The 20,614-nt window shown below is 37.3% G+C and overlaps 1 protein-coding gene across 1 annotated transcript in view; it reads left to right on the forward strand.

Annotated features, from left to right (window-relative positions):
* Thsd7a (thrombospondin type 1 domain containing 7A) overlaps positions 1 to 20,614 on the forward strand; it is a 402,007-nt gene that overhangs the window by 310,544 nt on the left and 70,849 nt on the right. Inside the window, exons 7-9 of the mRNA XM_050145877.1 lie at positions 3,498 to 3,692; positions 14,154 to 14,388; positions 18,071 to 18,186. Coding sequence (XP_050001834.1) covers positions 3,498 to 3,692; positions 14,154 to 14,388; positions 18,071 to 18,186 — 546 coding nt within the window. The remainder of the gene's footprint in view (positions 1 to 3,497; positions 3,693 to 14,153; positions 14,389 to 18,070; positions 18,187 to 20,614) is intronic.

Here is a 20,614-nt window from a genome sequence, read left to right on the forward strand (position 1 = left end):
GCTTCCCAATGAGTACAGTTTGGTAGGGTCCTAGACTGCTGGAATGCATGAAAACTGAACAAATGCAGATCTTTAATCCATATATATCAGAATTGATGGTTTCCTTAATACAATGGTCATTCGTTTATTTATTTTATACACAAAATATTAGTTTTCTACTATGTGCCAGCTATAGAATTACAGTATAAGGAAACAAGAAAGATGGGTGCTCAAGATGACTTAATGTATAAAAACTGTATGTGCCAAGTTTGAAGACTCGAATTCAGTTCCTCAGGCTCCACACACTAGAAGAAAGCCAGCTCCAAAAAGTTGTTTATTTATTTCTACCTCCACACTCACAACATGGCATTTTTGCACTTCCCGACCCTGCCACAAAAATAAAATATGTATCAAAAAGTGGTTGTTATGACCTCTTATTTAATCTCACTAACAGGTTCTTGCAGCCACCTTTGGAGACCTGTGGCATGGTCCCATGGCATGCATGCCTCCATCTGTCTTTCCTCATGAAAGAGGCTGCCCCATTGAGGTCTCTCACCCACCATACGACCCCCTGCCTGGGACTTGCTGCCCCTCATGGCCCACTGCAGCCACTTAGAGAATTGTGCCATTTCTTCGTGGGACTGGCTGCTCTTGGGACTTGCAGCCCATTCCTGCTGCCACTTAGGGGACCTGGGCGTGGTCTCATGGCCTGCTGCCTGCCACCACTTAGGGGACCTGCTGCATGATCTCAGGACCACTGCCTGTTGCAGCCACTCAGGGACCTACAGCATTTTACTTAAGCCATTACAGTATTCTTGGCATGCTCAGCAACTCTCAGTTGCTGCAGAATTATATCTTTCTGAGTGAAGTGATTGGAAATTTTTGGAAAAGACATGAATTGCCACATTTGTTAACTATCAGCTGCATTTTCAAAGTTTCCTATCATTCCACAGGACAAGAAATGAGAAAGGAGGGATGTAACAATAAAGATAATCCCTTGACTAAGAAAAAGTCCAATTTAATTGAAAAAGTTATTATTATTATTATTACTATATAAATTATAAAATATAAACTGTTAACTGCCTTATTACACAATAATTATTTCCTACTCTACTTAACATTTATGTATCTACCTATTAATCATATTGTCTTATTGGGTTATATGCCAAACTTCACAGCTAGTAGAAATGTTTTGCCCAGATCACGGAGTCCCCCAAAAACCAACTAGAAGACCGAGCCCTATACATATAAGCAAAGAGCCTTTATTCGAGCTTAAATTTGGACTCTCCATCTGTTGAGACAAAACAGTTGAGAATAGAGAGTGCCAAGCCCAGTCAGGGTATGGTTTTTATCATAGTAGAAGTTGGGGTAAGGGGACTTCCAGGGTTTAGGACCCTGATTGGCTGACATTTGTCTAGATGTCTTGGCAAAGGGAGAGTAAATTGAGTCCTGGACTCGGGGACGTCTGGTGGTCCTATCTAATCTTATCTAATGGCTGGACTGTCAGGTGCTTTTCAGAAATTGGTCCTCCGTAGGTGGTGTGTCAACTTACAGCTTTTCCTTAAACCTGGTGCTGCCCGCCACGGCAGCTTTGTGGCCTGGGCACCTTGTGTGGCCAGGCTGTCCTAGACCCCACATGGTTTGGGCCCCATTATGTGTGGACAGGTTGTCCCAGCCCCACTTTAAAGAATGAGGCCTTGCTGCCTCGTTGTAATTCTAATGAACCTCTTCTACTAGTGAAGAAGTCTGATGATTTAGGATCTTACAAAGTAGTGGCTATAAATAGTGAATAAGTCTGATGATTTAGGATCTTACAAAGTAGTGGCTATAAATACACTTCAATTGACTTCTGATTTTTTTCTAACGTAAAAGGCCCATCAAAACAGTAGTTATCAACATGTTAGCACATTTCCAATTTACTTCTAATTTTCTGTCCCACTTTTCAAAGACGTGTCTAAAGCAGTGTGCAGCACAAAATGTTCCTAGCCTTCAACCAGAGAAAATTAGTTGGGATTTGTTCGTGTAATAGTTGTCAAGAACAGCACAGTAAGGGACCTTTCTCCCCTGAATGTCTAATACAACACTCACAATTTTCATAAGATCATCCAGGATTGTGGATATGTTACACAGCAAACAGAAGAAAGATTTTCAATGGCTTACACGACATGTTGTTTCGTTCTACTCAGTGTAACCTAGGAGCACATTTGTAACCAAGGCAACAGAGTCGCTTGTTACTGACATCTCCTGTTATCCATGTTTCTCACAGTCTTCTTGCTTCTCCTTGTTATTTATTAACAATAATGTCTTCTTTTCTCTGGCCTTTTGTTTATCTCATGTCATTCACTCATAAGACATTAACAAACATTGTCTTAGTTTCCTTTCTCACCACTGTGACAAAATACCTAAAAAAGAATTTGAAGTGAAGTATAAATATTGTTCCTTTGGGTTCCTGGCTTGAGGGATTTAAATCCATGCTCCTTGTTTGCATTGGTTCAGGGCTGATGATGAGGCAGAATACCATGGCAGAAGGAGAAAGGGACTATCCACTTTATGGAGGATAGGAAGCAGAGAAGAACTGCAGAATATAACCCCAAAGACAGGCCTCTCCCCAGGTCACACAATTCCTCAAGTCAGGGGCCATCTCCTAAAGTCCCCAGGCCTTCCCAAAGCAGCACCACCCTCTGGGGCCAATCATTTAGACATGAGCCTGTGGGGAGCATTTCATATTCAAACCACATGTGTTGGCTATGTAGCTTTCTAGAGTTTTGGGGCAATGGAAGAGAGCGTTATATGAACTGTTGTTTGCTATAAAGAAACAGCTCTATACCTAAAGATCCATTGAAACTGTCAATGATTCTAAAGCATTTGGGTGACTCTTGCTTACTTTTGCCCATGCTCTGTCCTGTCATCAGTGTTCCATCTCCCACGTGGCCATCTTAAGAACTGGCATGGTGATTCTATTCTACCCTTTACCTTTACTGCCTACTTCTGCAGAGTGGGGAGGGTTGCTAAGAAAGAGAAAGGTGGCTAGTTGTATAAAAACGCCTTCTCTGGTAGAAACAATAACATTTATAAACACTTCTGTGAGTTGATTCATGAAAACACTGACACATGCTATAGCTATCCGTCACTGTAAAGCATAGTTTACTTCTGAATATGGAGGGCAACATAATTTCATAATGTTCTTTATTGTACATTAATATTTTAAATGTAAAAATCACTTATGTGAAGATATTGTAGGGTAACAATACTTTCAGTAATATGTTGATTTCTGTGCCTTTGTCTCTGATAATTAGGGAAACCTTATTTATTTAGAGCTTTATGTGTCTGTTTCTATGTTTGTATTTTTCTGATATTCTTTTAACATTTGACCATAACAACTATTTCCTCTCTTCACTTTGTTTTTAATTAAGAGTTAATGGGAAATATTCTAATTCATCTGGACACCTGTCTTATTTCAATCATTCATTTGACATGGACTTAATATTGATAAATGTTGGTGGTCATGTGGTTCCTAGGAGAAGAAGTGGACAGACAGCTATGCAGAGACGCCATCTTTCCCATTCCTGTGGCCTGTGATGCCCCATGCCCAAAGGACTGTGTGCTCACAGCATGGTCCACGTGGTCCTCCTGTTCACACACCTGCTCAGGGAAAACCACAGAAGGGAAACAGATCCGAGCTAGGTCCATTCTGGCCTATGCAGGTGATGAAGGTAAGGTTTCCAGCCTCATAACTGTTTCTTCTGAAAATTGATGGCCATTTACTGTGTAACGTGTGTAAAACAACATTCTATGAAAACGAACTGACAGAACTCCAACAATGAAAGACTTTAAATATCTGTTCATATGGTTTCGTTCTATTCCTTATAATTAACCTTGAAAATGGATCTTTAATCAAGAATAAATGATTTCTTGAAAAAATATTTTTTCATTCACCTAATAATTCATGTTTCTTCTATTGCAAAGTGTACAAAGTGGGGGGAAATTAAGAAATGGTCTAAAAATCCAAACATTTCATTGCTTTCTATTCCAGTAGTTTGTTTTAGCCATTGACAGTTTAATGTCTCATAGAATTGTCACTTATATAATAAGAAAGTTTATTTTAATTTTTAGCATGGCTATTGCTTGGCTGAACATTGTGTGTGTTCTCCACCATTTGTATTTTTGAGCACAGGCTCTGAGATCCACAGGACCCAGACACAGATTCACCCTCTGGGGTGAATAAGGCATGACTTTTACAGATCACACCTCACCCGCATGCCCGCAAGCTTTATTACCAAGGAATACAAGGCAGTGATTGCCTCTGTGCTGCTCCCCCAGTGCTAATTTGTCCTCTGTGTGACTGGGTGAGACAGTGTCAAGCTCTTGTATTTTTGGAAGATAACAGAAGTGTTGGAAAGCATGGGAGTCAAATTCTTTCACACCGAGGTCCATGCTCCTTCAGGAACGCAGGGTAGCATCACACACTAAATGACCCTTTTTAGTCACATTTAGGACTTACAGATCACAATTTCTCTTTATAATAAGCATACACACCTATTAATCCCTGAAATTAATTGATTTTGATTGATTTTATGTCATCTTGCCTTTTTATGTTTCCAGGCTTTTTGATCATAGTATCTCATAATCTTATTATCAATATTTGCTATTGTTTTACATAATAACTTTGCAGACTGTTTAATTACCTCGGCTTTAATATACAAGTGCAACATATTATATATAAAAGTTACCCTTTGGGAAATTTTATAATTTTTATAGACCCCTCAAATATTTCCCAATAAAAATATAACTGTTTGCTAAGAAAATAGAAAACTTATAGAAAAACACAAATTTTGGAGAAAACAAGCCTTAACTTTTCTGTGCTCTCCTAAACACCTCCAGCTTGAAAAGACTACCTTCAGACTTCAAACTCTGTCATCTCAGATTGTGTCTTGGGTTTCATTAAAATTAGATCTGTGGTCACCCTGCTTCCTGTAAACCCATTCTTCCTGGCAGACATTTGCTGTGTGACTAGTAATGAGTGACTTTTCACCCCGGGCCACATAGCAAGGATTTTGCTGTGCTTGCAAGACTGCAGCAGATCATTTTGTCCGTAGATGAGACACTTCACACGGAAAGGTCTTGAATGTTTTAAAGGCAGAAATTCATGGCTAGTATTTGATACATATTATCCACCTAATTTGAAAGGGTGGGTCTTCAATAATTTTTAAATTAAGTCTAGTAGCTGTATCATAAGCCAGTTATACTGGGATGTTGCACATGCTTCTCTAATATACCATAAGGGCATATATCGGAACATCATTTTAAGTATAAAGCAGACTGAATATCTGTAAGTGGATGTCTTGCTCTCTGCCAATGACATTTACAAAACATAGCATAATTGTGTGAGACACCAAATGGAGAGCTCATCTGCAAAATAAATTTCCTTAATACCTGTTATTTGCTGGATATGAAAATAACCTTTAATCTTGTAGGGAAAGAGGCTGCTATGATACCGGGCTTTATAAAATGGCCTCTGCTTTCTTTTTTGAAAGAAATACACCTATAATAAGTCTTAAATTATGTGCTCTAATCAACAATATTATAGTCTGCAAAAATGAGTATTTTATTATAATTCTACAAAAATTAGACCTTGGAATGTGTCTGGGATTCTTTTTATGAAAACTGCTGTGATAATTTTATAGGAAAACAAAAGATAAAAGTGATATGTAGTATTTAGAGATGAGATTATACAGTTTTTTTTCTAGGAAGAAATCAATGAGAATGGCAAGTGCATAAGTGTGAGGTCTCTGTAATGTAGCAGGAAGTCAGTCACATGTGCTGGGGATTGAACTAGGCCTTTGTGCTCTACCTTTGAGCCATATCCACAGTCCCGGATCATGGTTTCTGATGCTATTTTAACATAACCATAACTGTGAGTAATCTCTAAGCCAGAGGGTGGCCTTACCCCAAGGAATCTGAACAACACAACAAAATAGAGACTTCCAGATGGAAAATTATGTTTCTTGACTTGTCAAACAGCCCTTCTAATTTGAATAGATTATGTTCAGAAAGCAGGGGAAAATATATAGTAAACTGTTAATAAATGTATCTATACCACAAAGGCAAGGGGTTTAACCTTTAGTCATTCTTTCTAATCATTAATGTGAATATGAGTTTAAGTAGGGGAAGAGTTGGGGCAGGGCAAGAGGTAGACATTTAATATTTGACCAGGCTGTGATTCAGTTTATAGTGTTTCCAGGTCTGCTACGGCAAGATCCTGGAAAAGCCCTTATTTTATGAATCCCCACCTTCATCACCATCCTGAGATGACTGCTTTTATTTGTGGGGCAGCCTACTTCTGGCCATAAAATAATTGCTTCCAATAAAAGAAGACTGTCCCATCACTGGGTACTGTATCTGCAGGATAACATGCTGTGGGGAGTGGAGTTGGAGAGATGCTTCAGCACTTGAGAGCACTTGCTGATCTTCCAGAGTTCAGCACCTACCATCCACATTGGTCAGTGGACAACTACCTATAACTCTACCTCTAGAGAACCTGAAACTCCCCTGGCTTCCCAGACACCAATGCACACTGTAGTATGCATACACACAGGTACACACATATAAATAGAAATAGAGATGTCTTTAAAAGAAACATATCTTGCTTAATCTAGTGATCCAAGTAATTGAGAGTAATGGAGCAACTCAAAATCGCATGTCCTGAATGTTTTTCAATAACAACATGGCATTACTTATGATAAACCTTGCCAGAAATGCATGCACAGAGTCTTACTCTGGAAAGGCATCAGTCAGGAAGGTGCTATATAATTATAAAATAATGAACACTAAATCATCAGAATTGCCTATAAAGTTAAGAAAATACAGAAGTAATGTTTCCAATTAAAGGAGACCAACAATTAACAGGATGCCTAAATGTGATGATTGATTTTGAATTAAATCTTTGTGCTATGACAACTATTTGGGGATAGTTGGAAGTTTTGGTGGGGCTCAGAGTACTGGATATGTTTATGTATGGAAGGATGTCTTACTTACAGAAAATATACATCAAATTGTTCAGAGTGATGAGCCCCATTCATCGCCTTCTTACAAATGGTCCATGAAAATAACTGTTGACTCTATGCTACAGTTGTGGAGGTAACTCAAAGAATTTAAAAGAAAACAAAAGAATGAAAATAGTTTGCATATATTTTTCCATACAGTCTCTTAGATAACACTATACAGTATAGTATCAACAATAAACAAAAATACCTACAAAACAATTCATGCAGAAATATCGTTAGGAAACCAAATCACAATTGGAAACATCTAGAGATAGTCAAGGCATAAACACTAGAGAAAGTTGACTAGAACTTTAATTTAAACCAGGTGGAGTTAAGAGGTTGCAAAAAGAGCTCCATGGGAAGATGTTTACTATGCAGATGAGGACCATACCCAATACTCATGTATAAAGAATCTAGTGTTGTGGGGTGTGCTAGTGATTCCAGACCTGGGACAGCAGAGACAGAGGGGTGTCTGTGGCCTACTGGCCAGCCAGCACCACTACATAGTGAGCCCCAGTCACAGTGAGAAAAGTCATAGTGCATACAAGATGGACAGTTCCCAAGGGACAACAACTGATGCTGATACCTGAATTTCACACATGCATATACCTGCACACATATGAACACATACACACAAACACACTTATATACACATAGAAAGGGACAAGAGCCCATATTGGGCTCAGAATTTTACTTCTTATTTTCTACTTATATAAAATCAAGAACTTACTAATGAAATATTGTATGATTTTTTTTTGAATAAGCATCTTTGTGATATTATGTATACTAGGGTTTGCCCCAAACCTACTTTTAAATTTATGTTGTCAAGTTCCAAAAGAAGGAATCCCCTTAACAGTTGAATCTGTCATGTGTGTAATATAAGTAGTGGTGTGTTGAATTTGAACCAAATATAAACATTAGTGTTAATTTTTTTGTGTTTTTCACTTTTTGAATCCCCATGCAGATCTTCAACCAACTTCATTTGTGAAGAGTGAAAAATGAGAAAACATTTGTTTTTGCAAAGTTTAGAATGACCTGATATAACTTTACTAACCAAATGTCACTGTGCTGTCTTATCTGCCGTGTGCAGAGAATAGATGCAGATTGAAATAGAATTACGCCAATTTTCTCAAATAATTAGAAGTCTTCAGAATCATATTTTACAGAGAAAACTTGGAAGAAGTAATAGTTCTATTTTAATATGTTAGTGTTTAACAGTTTAGTGATTTTGCTTATCAGAGCCATGAAGCAGCTGTGTTTCTTAGAGAATTCAAAGACCCACAGATCCGGGTTGTGTGTAGATACGAACAGCACTTGGTGTCTAAGTCGATGGTGGCATGTCCCCCTCCTCCTGCTTCAGAGGATTTGAGGAGGCTGCACAATGAGAACTCTTCTTCCCATTTCTACTAATGCTCTTTATGATTCAGCTCTCCCAAGCACTTATCATGCCCTGGACCAAAGCTTCTCACCAAGCACAGTCTACTATGAGATGATGGGGCTGCAACAGGAGCTGACAGTAGAAACACAGTATCACCTCTTCCTAGGGGACACCCCATCCTCTCCCTTGTCTTTGCAGCCATTCGCTTCCCACATCCACTCTACACTCTGACTGACATGCCACCATGCTAATCTCCACAGCCATACCTACACAAATTCTTTTGCGTTTATTTTTTTATTTTTGCTTAGATAAAAACAATCTCTTCTTTCTCATCTCAGAAACTTGCTATTTAAAATTCTAGTTCTTCTTAGTTCATCCCCATGCCCCCTTCTCCCAGACAAATTTAAGTCTCCAAAACACAATGAATCTTACTTCTCTTGTTATTAAAGTATGTACCTCTCAACATAATTCTGACATTCCACAAAAATTTCCTCATGTGTATGTCTCAGACATTCTACCCTTCTTAGCTATTTTCCTTACCACATCACAATATCCTAGAGTGAACTATTTCTGATCCCTCTGGTGTACCTTGACACAGCCAACATAAATGATGAGTATCACACCCATACACAGGTATCTAGTTACTATACCATATTGAATAGGGCTCCGTGTGTGTGTGTGTGTGTGTGTGTCTTTTCAGATTCACAGTTTCTTTTCCCTCCTCTCCTCCCTGTCCTTTTACCACCACCCTCAATTCCTACCCCCCAATACACTCCTCTGCCATTTTTGTTTAGGAAAGGGCAGGTCTCCCATGACTATAAGCAAAACATGGCATACCAACCTATAGTAAGACTTAAGCACCTCCCCATGTGTTAAGGCTGGGCAAGATAATCCAATATGGGGAGTACAGTACCAAGAGCTAGTAAAAGAGTCAAAGACAACTCCTGTGACCACTGTTAGGAGTCTCACAAAAAGACCAAGCTATACACCTCTAACTGATATGCAGAATCCCGAGGTTAGTCCCATGTAGGCTCACGGGTTGTTGGTTCAGTCTCTTTGATCCCCTATGAGCCCAGATTAGTTGATTCTGTGGGTTTTCTTGTGATGTCATTGACCCCCTGCCTCCCACAAACCTTTCTCCCTCTCTTCTGTAGGATTCCCGAATTCTACCTAATGTTTGGTTGTGGGTCTGCATCTGTGTCTATCAGTTGCTAGATGAAGCCTCTCTGGTGACAACTGGGCTAGGCACCAATCTGTTCACAGGAGATGGCCAGTTCAGGCTACGTATCTGCTATTGTGATGAGTCTTAGCTGGTGTCATGAGTAGGGGTCTTTTGGAACTATTATATCAGTGGTAAATATATCAATGCCAGAAGCAGCAATTTCCTAACTCTCACGATATGCAACCTAACAAAGCTTCTGCAAGACTGATGCATATAGGAAAAGTTATGTCACATTTTACATATTCTGATTGTTCTTTGTTTTTACAGAATATATGTGTGTGATATATGCACACTTGTATTTGTGTGTGACTATGATCTTGTGCATTCACATGGAGGTCTGAAAATTATGTTAGGTGTTCTGAATTGCTACTGTTTTATGCACTTTAGATAGTTTCTTACTAAGATTGAAGCTTACTAAAGCAAGTCCTTACGATCCTTCAGTCTCTGTTTCTGGCCTCACAGTGCTGAAGTAACCATATCATGCAGCCATGTCCAGTATTTTAAATGAATTCTGGGGCTTTGAATTCAGGTCCTCATGTTTGTAACAAGTACCATTATCTGTTGAGCCATCTCCCTAGCCCAACGCATCTTGCTTTAATAGAGCAGTTTCACCTAATAGTTGGCACATTTTATGTTGTATATAAATGTTTATTTCTTTCTTTTTATTAAAAATGAATTTTTTATCACATAATATATCCTTATTGCAGTTTCTACCCCTTCAACTCCTCTTAGTTCTTCCTTACCCCCTCTCTAAATATTTGTTTATATAACAGAAGTTTGGTCTGGTAAATTAATTCTTTCCTGTTGCTGAAACTATTAAAAAAATCTAAGTAACAGTTTTAGTGTAAAGCCTATTTTTTTGTATGTTTGAGAACAGTTTAAAGTTCACTTGTTACTAATTTTGTCATTCACATTTTATAATTTCTCTGTAACTATGGAAATACTCCCAAATGTCTAAAATTTGGTTTTCCCATAAATACTTTCAACATTATAGTTATTGATTTTCTAACATAAAATTATCCCTCAAATAGCATAGTGATGCTGCAGTGGCATATTACAACAAACCATACTTTCAAAATTGCAATGTTGTAATAATTAAGACCACACTAGGATTTATCGGTGCAAGGATCCTCCATCAGATCCAAACTGCTGATGTGGCTTTAATGTGGATTAGGGCGTGAAAATAAATAGCCTTTGTGTCTACAAACTGAACAGCTATCTTGCAGTTCCTTGACGTGTTATGCTGATGGTGTAAAAGTTCTTTTCTTTCTCTTATTATTTTCCCCCTAAGCCAAGCAGTCAATTCAAGTGTCAAAAGCAATTCAGAGTTTAAAAATCAGCTTAAACAGGATACTTATTCTTACAGTGAAAATGGTATAGGTACAAAAATTTGACATTTTGCCAGAAATTTTAGTATTAAATGTAAAGGAACTGTTAATTATACATAATCATACATGTTAATTATATACAATCATACTATATATTTATACCATAAATACACACCATATACATATGGTATTAATTTGTTAAGGCTGAATCCATCCAGCACCTGGAGGAAGGAATGCTAGGCTAGGCGTTCTCACTTATTTATTTCTCCCCAATACAATTAGTATGTTTTAGAATTCAGTGTATTCAGATCCTAAAAGTCCAAGCAAGTCCAGGCTCATCAAACTGTTTGATAACAGACAGGACATAAAGTGTGACATATGTCTTTACCTTGATGAAGCAGGGACACCAATGAAAATGTTCAGGACAGATCACTCTGTTGTTGTAACCTTATTCACCAATGCAGGAAAGACTCTAAATTGTTATGAACAAACTGCCAATTGATTAGCTGCTGATAAGAGGGAAGTCTGAAAATATCTCCAATCCCTGGAGGTCATCTCTGGTGTTACCACAGGAATTAAATCATCAATGAAGTGAGCATTAAATTTCTCTAATCCCTGCCTTTAACAATACATTATTTTTTTTATTTTCATATTTGGTAAAAAAAAAAAAAAGCATGCTCTTCCTACATTCCTCATTAACACACTGGTCACATCGTTTCATACTTGGGTTTCTATTTTTATTCACTTGACTAATTTGTGAACGCAAATTAGAACTCCACCTATAAAATTCACACAATATGGCTGCACAAAAATGATTCTAGAGTGTTAACCATAAGATCACAGTCTACCAATTAGAGTTGTGTCTACCTAATCATTTAGCATCACCGGTATTGTTGCTTTGTACCCTGAATGCATTTCTAAAATGGAGCAGTTAAGCAGAAGTTATGGCATAGTTGCTTATAATGATAGTGAATTCTGCTATTCTGGCTGAAATAACAATGCCAGATATGCCACACAAAAAAAGAGAGAGAGAGAGAGAGAGAGAGAGAGAGAGAGAGAGAGAGAGAGAGAGAGAAAGAATCAAAATAAGCTGAAGACATAGACAGGTGTGACCTGACTGATAAGGCAGAAGCAAACTGGGATCCAAACTGGGATCCTCTGCAAGATCAGTAGATGCTCTTTTTTTTTCTTCATAGATTTTTTTCTTTTTTTATTGATTTTTATTGAGCTCTACATTTTTCTCTGCTCCCCTCCCTGCTTCTCTCCTCCCCTTCAGCTCTCTCCCAAAGTCCCCATGCTCCCAATTTACTCAGGAGATATCTTTTCTACTTCCCATGTAGATTAGATTAATGTTGGTTTAATTAGGCACCTCATTGTTGTCTAGGTTCTCTGGGATTGTGAATTGTAGGTTAGTTTTCTTTGCTTTATGTCTAAAAGTCACTTATGAATGAGTACCTATGATATTTGGCTTTCTGAGTCTGGGTTACCTCATGCAATATGATGTTTTCTAGCTCCATTCATTTGCCTGCAAATTTCAAGATGTCATTATTTTTTTCTGCCATGTTGTACTCCATTGTGTGAATGTACCACATTTTCCTTATCCATTCTTTGTTTGAGGGGCATTTAGGTTGTTTCCAGGTTCTGACTAAGACAAATAATGCATTGTTTGTCATAGCCAGTATATTCTCTTAATGGTTGATCCATCTCTCTAGGTCCTGGTACAAATTTTTATGAGCAATATCATATTAGGCTGGTAAGATGACTCTATGGATAAAGGTATTTGCCCCCAAGCCTGATGATCTAAGTTCAGTTTGGGACCCATATGGTGAAGATAACTTACTCCTACAACTTTGCATTTGACTTACACATGTACACCATGACATTTGTATGTTCATATATATTATATACATATATATGCATGTTGAGGGAGCTGCGGGTCTGCTTTTCGTCCCACCCAGCTCCTGCATGGCTAGATTTACACCAGAAATAACAACATACAAATTGTATTCATTTAAACACTGCTTGGTTCATTATATCTAGCCTCTTCTCAGCTAACTTTCGCACCTGGATGAGCCCATTTCTAATAATGTGTGTAGCACCCCAAGGTGTGCTTACCAGGAAGATTCTAGCCTACGTTCATCCTGAGTTGGATGGAGTTCATTGCTTCTGCCCAGAGAGGGGAAGCATAGCGTCTGAGCTCACTTCCTTTTCTTCCCAGCATTCTGTTCTGTTTACTCCTCCCACCTATGTATTAACCTATGAGGGCCAGCCAAGCAGTTTCTTTATTTTTTTAACCAATGACCTTCCTCCATCATATGCATATATACATATATTCATAAACATATGCACATGTATTCACACAAAAATGAATAAATGTAATGATTTTTTAATAAAAATGAAATATCTGATTTCACCAACATCTTTGATGTCACACTTGGTAATACTACGAGGAACACAAACTTTGATGTGAATGAGTGCACACTGACTTCAAAGATCTGGACTCTGAACAGAGAAGTTTAGAACTATCTTTTCTTGTAACAGAAAAAAACAAACATGGAATTAAGTCATAAATACTATTTACATAAGCATAAAAATAGGAAATAAGCAGAAATTATTGATTAATATTTTAATTTCAAGCCATTACTTTTTCTTTGGAACACATAAAATGATGGTGCATTGTACAACCAATGACATCATAGATTTGAACAACTATTAATAGTCCATTGTTTTCTCAATAATACTCTAGAAGATTCTAAATTTTCATCCAATTTTAACATTCTTGCGTGTAATCACCCTAAAATCTAACACATTAAAGTAAGCATTATTTAAAACCCTTCATTAAGACATTCAGTTTAAATGATGGTGACTGAAACATACTCATATTTTCACGCACAGTGTGAAGTTGTCTGTTGCTTGCAGTTAACAATACTGTTTGCTTCCTTGCTTTTGATGTTGGGCTCTTCTGAAGAACAATGACTTCTCCTTAAATTATCTTCAATATCTAGTGCATATGCTGTATGCTTTATATTTTAAGCTAAATCATGAAAGAGAATAATTTTCCTCTTTTGTAGGGTGCTGGTATCTGTCTATGTGCTCAGCAAGTGGTCGGCGTCGTGGTTATCAGCCCTGCGCATTCCTAGGAGGATAGAACAATGCATTTCCCTTTTATTATCTGTCTCATCTGTTATCATTGTCCTTTATAGGTGGAATCCGCTGCCCCAACAGCAGTGCTTTGCAAGAGGTGCGCAGCTGCAATGAGCATCCTTGCACTGTGTACCACTGGCAAACCGGTCCCTGGGGTCAGTGTATAGAGGACACATCGGTGTCATCTTTCAATACGACGACAACGTGGAGCGGGGAGGCCTCATGTTCTGTGGGCATGCAGACACGAAAAGTCATCTGTGTGCGAGTCAACGTGGGCCAAGTGGGGCCCAAGAAGTAAGGCCTTTGGAATATCTGCAGTAAATCCTGTGGTCAGCCATGCGGAGGATTGGCTTGGGCTTTACTTGCTTCACTAAATGGAATTTTTTGATACTTGCCATTCCTCTCCTCAAGAGAAGATTTGTTTGTTTTCAGTGTCAGGTGCTGATAAAGCTGTAACTACTTCTGACTCTTGTACCTGGGACCCATAAATTCTATAGAAACCTTTCTACCTGGTTCCCACTTTCAACTCTATTGCAACACAGTCTGCTTTTATTAAGCTATTGAGGTAGAAAAAGAAGTCTTGCTCTAGGCTTGGCTGATCAATACTGACCGTATACAAAGTCCTAGCAGTGGAGGTCATCCATGACCTCCTGTATATCCCTAGGCTTGGAGGCTGACAATCTATTTAATTGAGGAGAAGTCATCTTTCATTTCCCCCTAGAAAAATACTGCATCACTAGTAATAAGGCCAACTTATATTTTTCAGTGGTAAAATGAGTGACCACTTAATTCCAACAAAGAGCCTTGGGATAAGACAGATGTGATAAAGTAGAAAACATATCAGCTTTTTATGGGTTAAGAAGATGGTAACAACAAGAGAAACAATTTGCTAGTGGGAAGGACAAAAAACAGACTTGAGGTGTTAAGGGTATCTTGTGACAACTTTAAGCAAAACCAAGTGATGTCATGAAGGAAAAATCAAGTGAATTTTCTAAAAAAAAAAAAATTACAAATGTTCCTTTGAGTGGGAACATCCTATTTACTTTCTGAAACAGAATAATGTTTTTAGTGACTCAAATGTCAGCCATATGGAATGTGGATAGCACAACCAACATGTTTTACATAGGTGTAACTGTGGTCTTGTGTTTCCTAATTATCAGCCTGGTGGCTTTGGTTGTCAAAGCTATGGAAAGGGATAGATAATGAAAAAAAACTCTGATGTAGTTATTCAATAAACATTAGAAATTACTGTTTTAAGAATGCAAGATATTTCTTTAGCTTTTTGCTATCAGTGACTTTAGCTTTTAGAAAAATTTGCAGGTGTATGAAAAGCATTCAAGTTACTCTCTCTTCCTCCAGTCTCTTTTTCTCCCCATCCCTATTATGCCCCCTTCTCCTTATCTGTCCCTTTTCCAGTTGCATGATTTTGCTTTTGTTCTATGACATTTTCCAAGGGGATGAGAGCGATTGATCTCACATATGGAAATAAACCAGAGTCCTATTATACACTGTATATATAGACAGCATTCCAGATACTAAAGATATTTAGTACCATAGTCTATTTATATTTATCATTTCAAATTTGGAAATATATTAGAAAATAAGTGACAAAAAGATTCACATAAACTGAGAATCTCTACATACTTCCTATGGTAGACTCAAACTACTATGTTAATGGGAACTAAACTAAGGTTGTTCTTAATCTCACTCAGGAAATTAATTTGCAGTATATTAAAATCCAACGGTGATGGCAGCAGCAGGGGTGAAAGTCCCAAGTCTGGCAGAGCCTGACTCTGGCTGAGATGAGAACGGAGACAGAATGCTCACTAGATCAGATAGGATGAACAATAGTATACTGATTTGCAAAAGGCTTCCTCTATCTTTTGAAGACTGCAAGTTAGAGGTACTACAAAAGAAAATACTGTTCTGGGATGAGGCATGTACATGTGAAAGGATCTCTGTGTGATAGAACCCAATGAATCCAGCGTCATGAGATCATTTAATGAGAAGGGTGTACTGATGCTTCAAATCAGACCACCACAGTAATCCAGTAAAAGCTTATATGCCCTACAGCTGTTTTTCAATGTCCTGGATATGCCCATGGATTTGTTGAGTCATGTAGAGTTCCTTTGCCCTTAACACTGTAGAAAATTAAGCCAAGTCAGTGAGTCCAAAAGAAAATGTTATTGCCCTTCTCCCTAAATACTAGGTTAAATTCAATGAACACTTTCCAATACCAGTCATTTGAAACAAAAATGCAAATAGATGCCTTGTTTTAAACTCTTCTTAATAAAATAAATTACTGAGAGATGGCAAAATCAATATTATTGATCTTATCTATCCTCCCAAGTAACAAACTTCAACTTCTATCACATCTGTTTAATTTGACCTTGAATAAGACTAGCAGGAGGGAGGAATCAATTCTTTGATTTAAACCACAAATGCTAAATACAAACAGTTCCAGGGAAAAGAAGCATGTTGACTAAAGCAATTGCCTCACTAAAGGAAGTCAGAATTCAGTTTATTGGATGAATCTAAGCTGGATAATTTATCTTCGTGTGTTCGCTTAATGACTTCATTGTTGGTAATTTTTCTCTCCACAGTTAGCCCAGTATCTTGCTGTGGCTATTTCCAAACTAAACGAATATGTAGAGGGTCAGTGATAACATTGTAAATTCCATTGATTTATTTAAGGTTACATATTTGAAGAGCATGCAATTGAGTAATGGCCTCCCATTGTTAAAGTTATAAAATGCCTTATTGAAAAGAATTGCTTTCAATAAGAATTATTGACCAGTAGCTCTATAATACCAAAAGAATTCTTTAGATTATATGTTGTATTTTGTCATGTTTTCAAGTAAAATTATAATTCTAGTCTTATAAAAATCTAAAGCATAAAACACATAAATTTATGATTCATACTTAAACATTTTCAGCCCAACATTTTAAAGAGTCATAACAATTAGGAAAATCCAAGTTTATTCTCAACTAAGCCAGAAGGTTATTGGCAAGTTAAATCTAAAATATTTTTAAAAATCGACTTCCAAATAAACCTGAATTTTTAAAGTAAGAGGACACATTTTTATAATAGTAAAGAGCATTATATTTATGTGTGAGAAAGAACTTATAGGCAAATAGTTATAGGAAATATCAGCAAAATGCTATAAAAATTATTGGAAAAATAGTGTTAATTATTGTTACTCACTATTTACTCTTTAAAAGTGACTAATACAGAACTGGGCATGACACACACACCTTTAACCCCAGCACTCGGGAAGCAGAGACAGGTGGATCTCTCTGAGTTTGAGGCCAGCCTTGTCTTCAAAGTGATTCCCAGGCCTGCCTGGGTTGTGCAGTGGAACCCTATCTCAAAAAACAGACAGAAAAAAATAGAAAAAAAGAAGGAAGGAAGGAAGGAAGGAAGCAAGCAAGCAAGCAAGCAAGCAAGCAAGTTTGGTGATCTATGTTCAATCCCAGAACCAGCATCCAAGCACTGGCACATGTCAATACCCACACACATTCTATTCACACACATGCATACATACATATGATAGTAATAATAATTATTATTATTATTTAAAAATACTGTCATAATAGTTTTTGTCCTATTATCATGAAATATTTAGCTACAGATTAAAAAATCTTGTCCTAATATTGATAATTTGAATTCTTACAATTCTTTTATTGTACATACTAGATAATACATATTTACTAGCGGAGAGATCATCCTAAAGGGAAAGATACAGTGGTTATATTTCTTCTAGATAGTGTGAATGTCATTAAGGATTCATATTTGCCTGTGTAGCCTTGTCCAAGTAAGGTTGAAGTAAATTAATGTGCCTGTTAAAAGCAGCCATGAATGCCAAGAAAAAGAAGCTGGTGGCTGCGACTCGTATAGCAATGAAAACTGGTAGGAAATTAAAATAATTGGCTTTGTGGATTGTTAAGGACTGAATAATATTTTTGTTTGTTCTAGGTGTCCTGAAAGCCTTCGGCCCGAAACAGTGAGGCCTTGCTTGCTTCCCTGTAGGAAGGATTGTATCGTGACCCCATATAGTGACTGGACACCATGTCCCTCTTCATGCAGAGAAGGTATGGGGAAGAGATTCTGAAGACTCTTTCCCCAGGACCCTCATTCAGCAGGCATTTGACTTCTTCTGGATGAGCAATGTTTGTGATTCTTGCACAGGGCCTTGTCCTAGCTTTTCATGAATGTCAAAACATTTGGGTTTCTTCCTGGAAATAATACCACGCTAGAGTACCTGGTAGGCAGTAAATTTAATGCCAGAGTATGCCTCGGATTTTTATTGTATGCAGCAAATTGAAATTATTCTAAATTTTATTAGTATATCTTATCTTTCATTAATCATGAGAGAATGTATACTGCTCTTGTGAATTTTTAAGAGAGTCTCCAATGGCCCAGTAGATATGGCTTCTAAACTTACTGGCAAGAAATAGCCTGAGACCAGGTTTACTGTGGACTCTATTATGTGGCCCAAAGATGGGAATAAAGCAAAGATAAAAACGACCAAGCTGACTCCCTGCCAATACTTAATGTGCCATGAGGCATTTCCAGGATGAGTGTTTCTTCCCTGCGAGGTTTAGTTTTGCTTTTATGACTTGCAAAGACTCTTTTTTATCATGGTCAGTCCCCTGATAAATCTTTCTTTGCCCTTCAGGACATGGACTTTTAGCGTTCCCGCTGAGAGAAATTTTCACACCTTCCATGTCACTTACACAGTAACAGCAAATTTTCTCTCAGTGTGACAGACAAAATCGCCTTCTATTTACTCATTTTCTCTCTCAACCTGTGCGTTGTCTGTATGTTTTCTTTATGTTTAAGCTTCTTGACTCTCACTGGAGATTTGCAATTAAGAGTTAATTTCCAGTTTAATGACGATTTTAACTTGCTAAATTTTATTTTAAACCAATCAATTTTCTGAATGTTTAATTGATTGTTTTTGCAGATGGTCATTGTGCAGAGGTGAAGCACAAGTTTTGGGAATTTTTTGCTTATGAGATATAACCTCAGTCTGTTGAGCAGGCAGGCATGGTACTTAAAGTCTTTGTTCCTCTGTGTCAGTTTCTGGAATCAGACGTGCATACCACCACATATAGAATGTTTGCTTTTATGTTTTATAGCGTACTATTAAGTCTTATATAAAACTAAACTGCTAGTGGAACAAAAAGATTTTTTTTCAATGTCTTTTAAACTTCTCAGTAGCTTTAGTAGAGGAAGGGTTACTGCCATTAGTTTGCTTTTTTGTTTTTGAGACAGATTCTCTCAGTGCAGGTGAGGATATATAGCACCATACCATTTTTGTTAGTGTTCTGTTGAAGGCCAAGCCAATAGCTTTCCACCAAGTGAGCTATAACCCCAGTTCACATTAGCTTTTGTAAAATTATTAATGGTTTAATAAATGTTAATTTAACTAAAAAGAAAAGAAAATGTTAATGACATGAATTTTCTAAAAAGCTATGGCATTTTCTGGTTGTTAAAATAGATTTTATTATCTTACTTATATATTTTTTAAAGACATATAAAAGATAATTATAGTTTCTTGGTCATAATCAATTACCATACTTTGCTGTAAGCTGCAATCTCTGTAGTATCTGGTGCTGTACATACTTCAGTGATAAAGATTATATATTGCATTGTATCACAACACATTATGTTACATTACATTAGATAATATTACATGTGAAACCTTGTGGGTTTTTTTGTTGTTGTTTTGGCTCAGGTTTTGGTTTAGTCTATAATAATTACAAAATCTTATAGAGTGGACACAGCACACTTGCATGTGGTCACTACGTGGCAAATGCTTTAGTTTGGTGGATTGGAAACAATTTTTCTGAGAAACTTCTGGGAAACACATTTATATCATAATAGAATAAAACTCCTTTAGAAAATTTTTTTCTTTTTTTTTCTTTTATTTTTTTTAATTGAGAAAAGGAAAAGAAAAAAAAAGTTTCTGCCTCCTCCCAGCCTCCCATTTCCCTCCCCCTGCTCCCACCCTTCTCCCCCTCTCCCCACTCCTCTCCGCCTCCCTCTCCAGTCCAAAGAGCAGTCAGGGTTCCCTGCCCTGTGGAAAGTCCAAGGTCCTCCCCGCTCCGTCCATGTCTAGGAAGGTGAATGTCCAAACTGGCTAGGCTCCTTTAGAAAATTTTAACTGAATCTTATTATCAATTTCCTAATATGTTTATTATTTTAATACTTCATTAAAGAGAGTCATTCTTTCACTCTAAAATGCTTTTTAATTAGCTACAATGTGTCAAGCTTAATCACAGTCAACAAGGTGATATCCTATAGATATCTCTTAATTTGTGTAAATAAAGCATCATCACTGAGTATGAGGGTCAGTGAAATAAAAACAGGGTAAAAAAGAGTAGTAATTTCACTTTGGAAAATGACAAAATAAGCACACTAATATTCTATGGTAGAATGTATAGGCAATATCAAATTTTCATTTAGCCTTTCACTTATAAAGAAATTCCTCAACACTCTGCGAGTATAACTTAA

The sequence above is a fragment of the Alexandromys fortis genome, unplaced genomic scaffold, assembly GCF_014885135.2.
Source record: "Alexandromys fortis isolate MF-2015 unplaced genomic scaffold, M_Fortis_MF-2015_v1.1 scaffold_34, whole genome shotgun sequence".
NCBI lineage: Eukaryota > Metazoa > Chordata > Mammalia > Rodentia > Cricetidae > Alexandromys > Alexandromys fortis.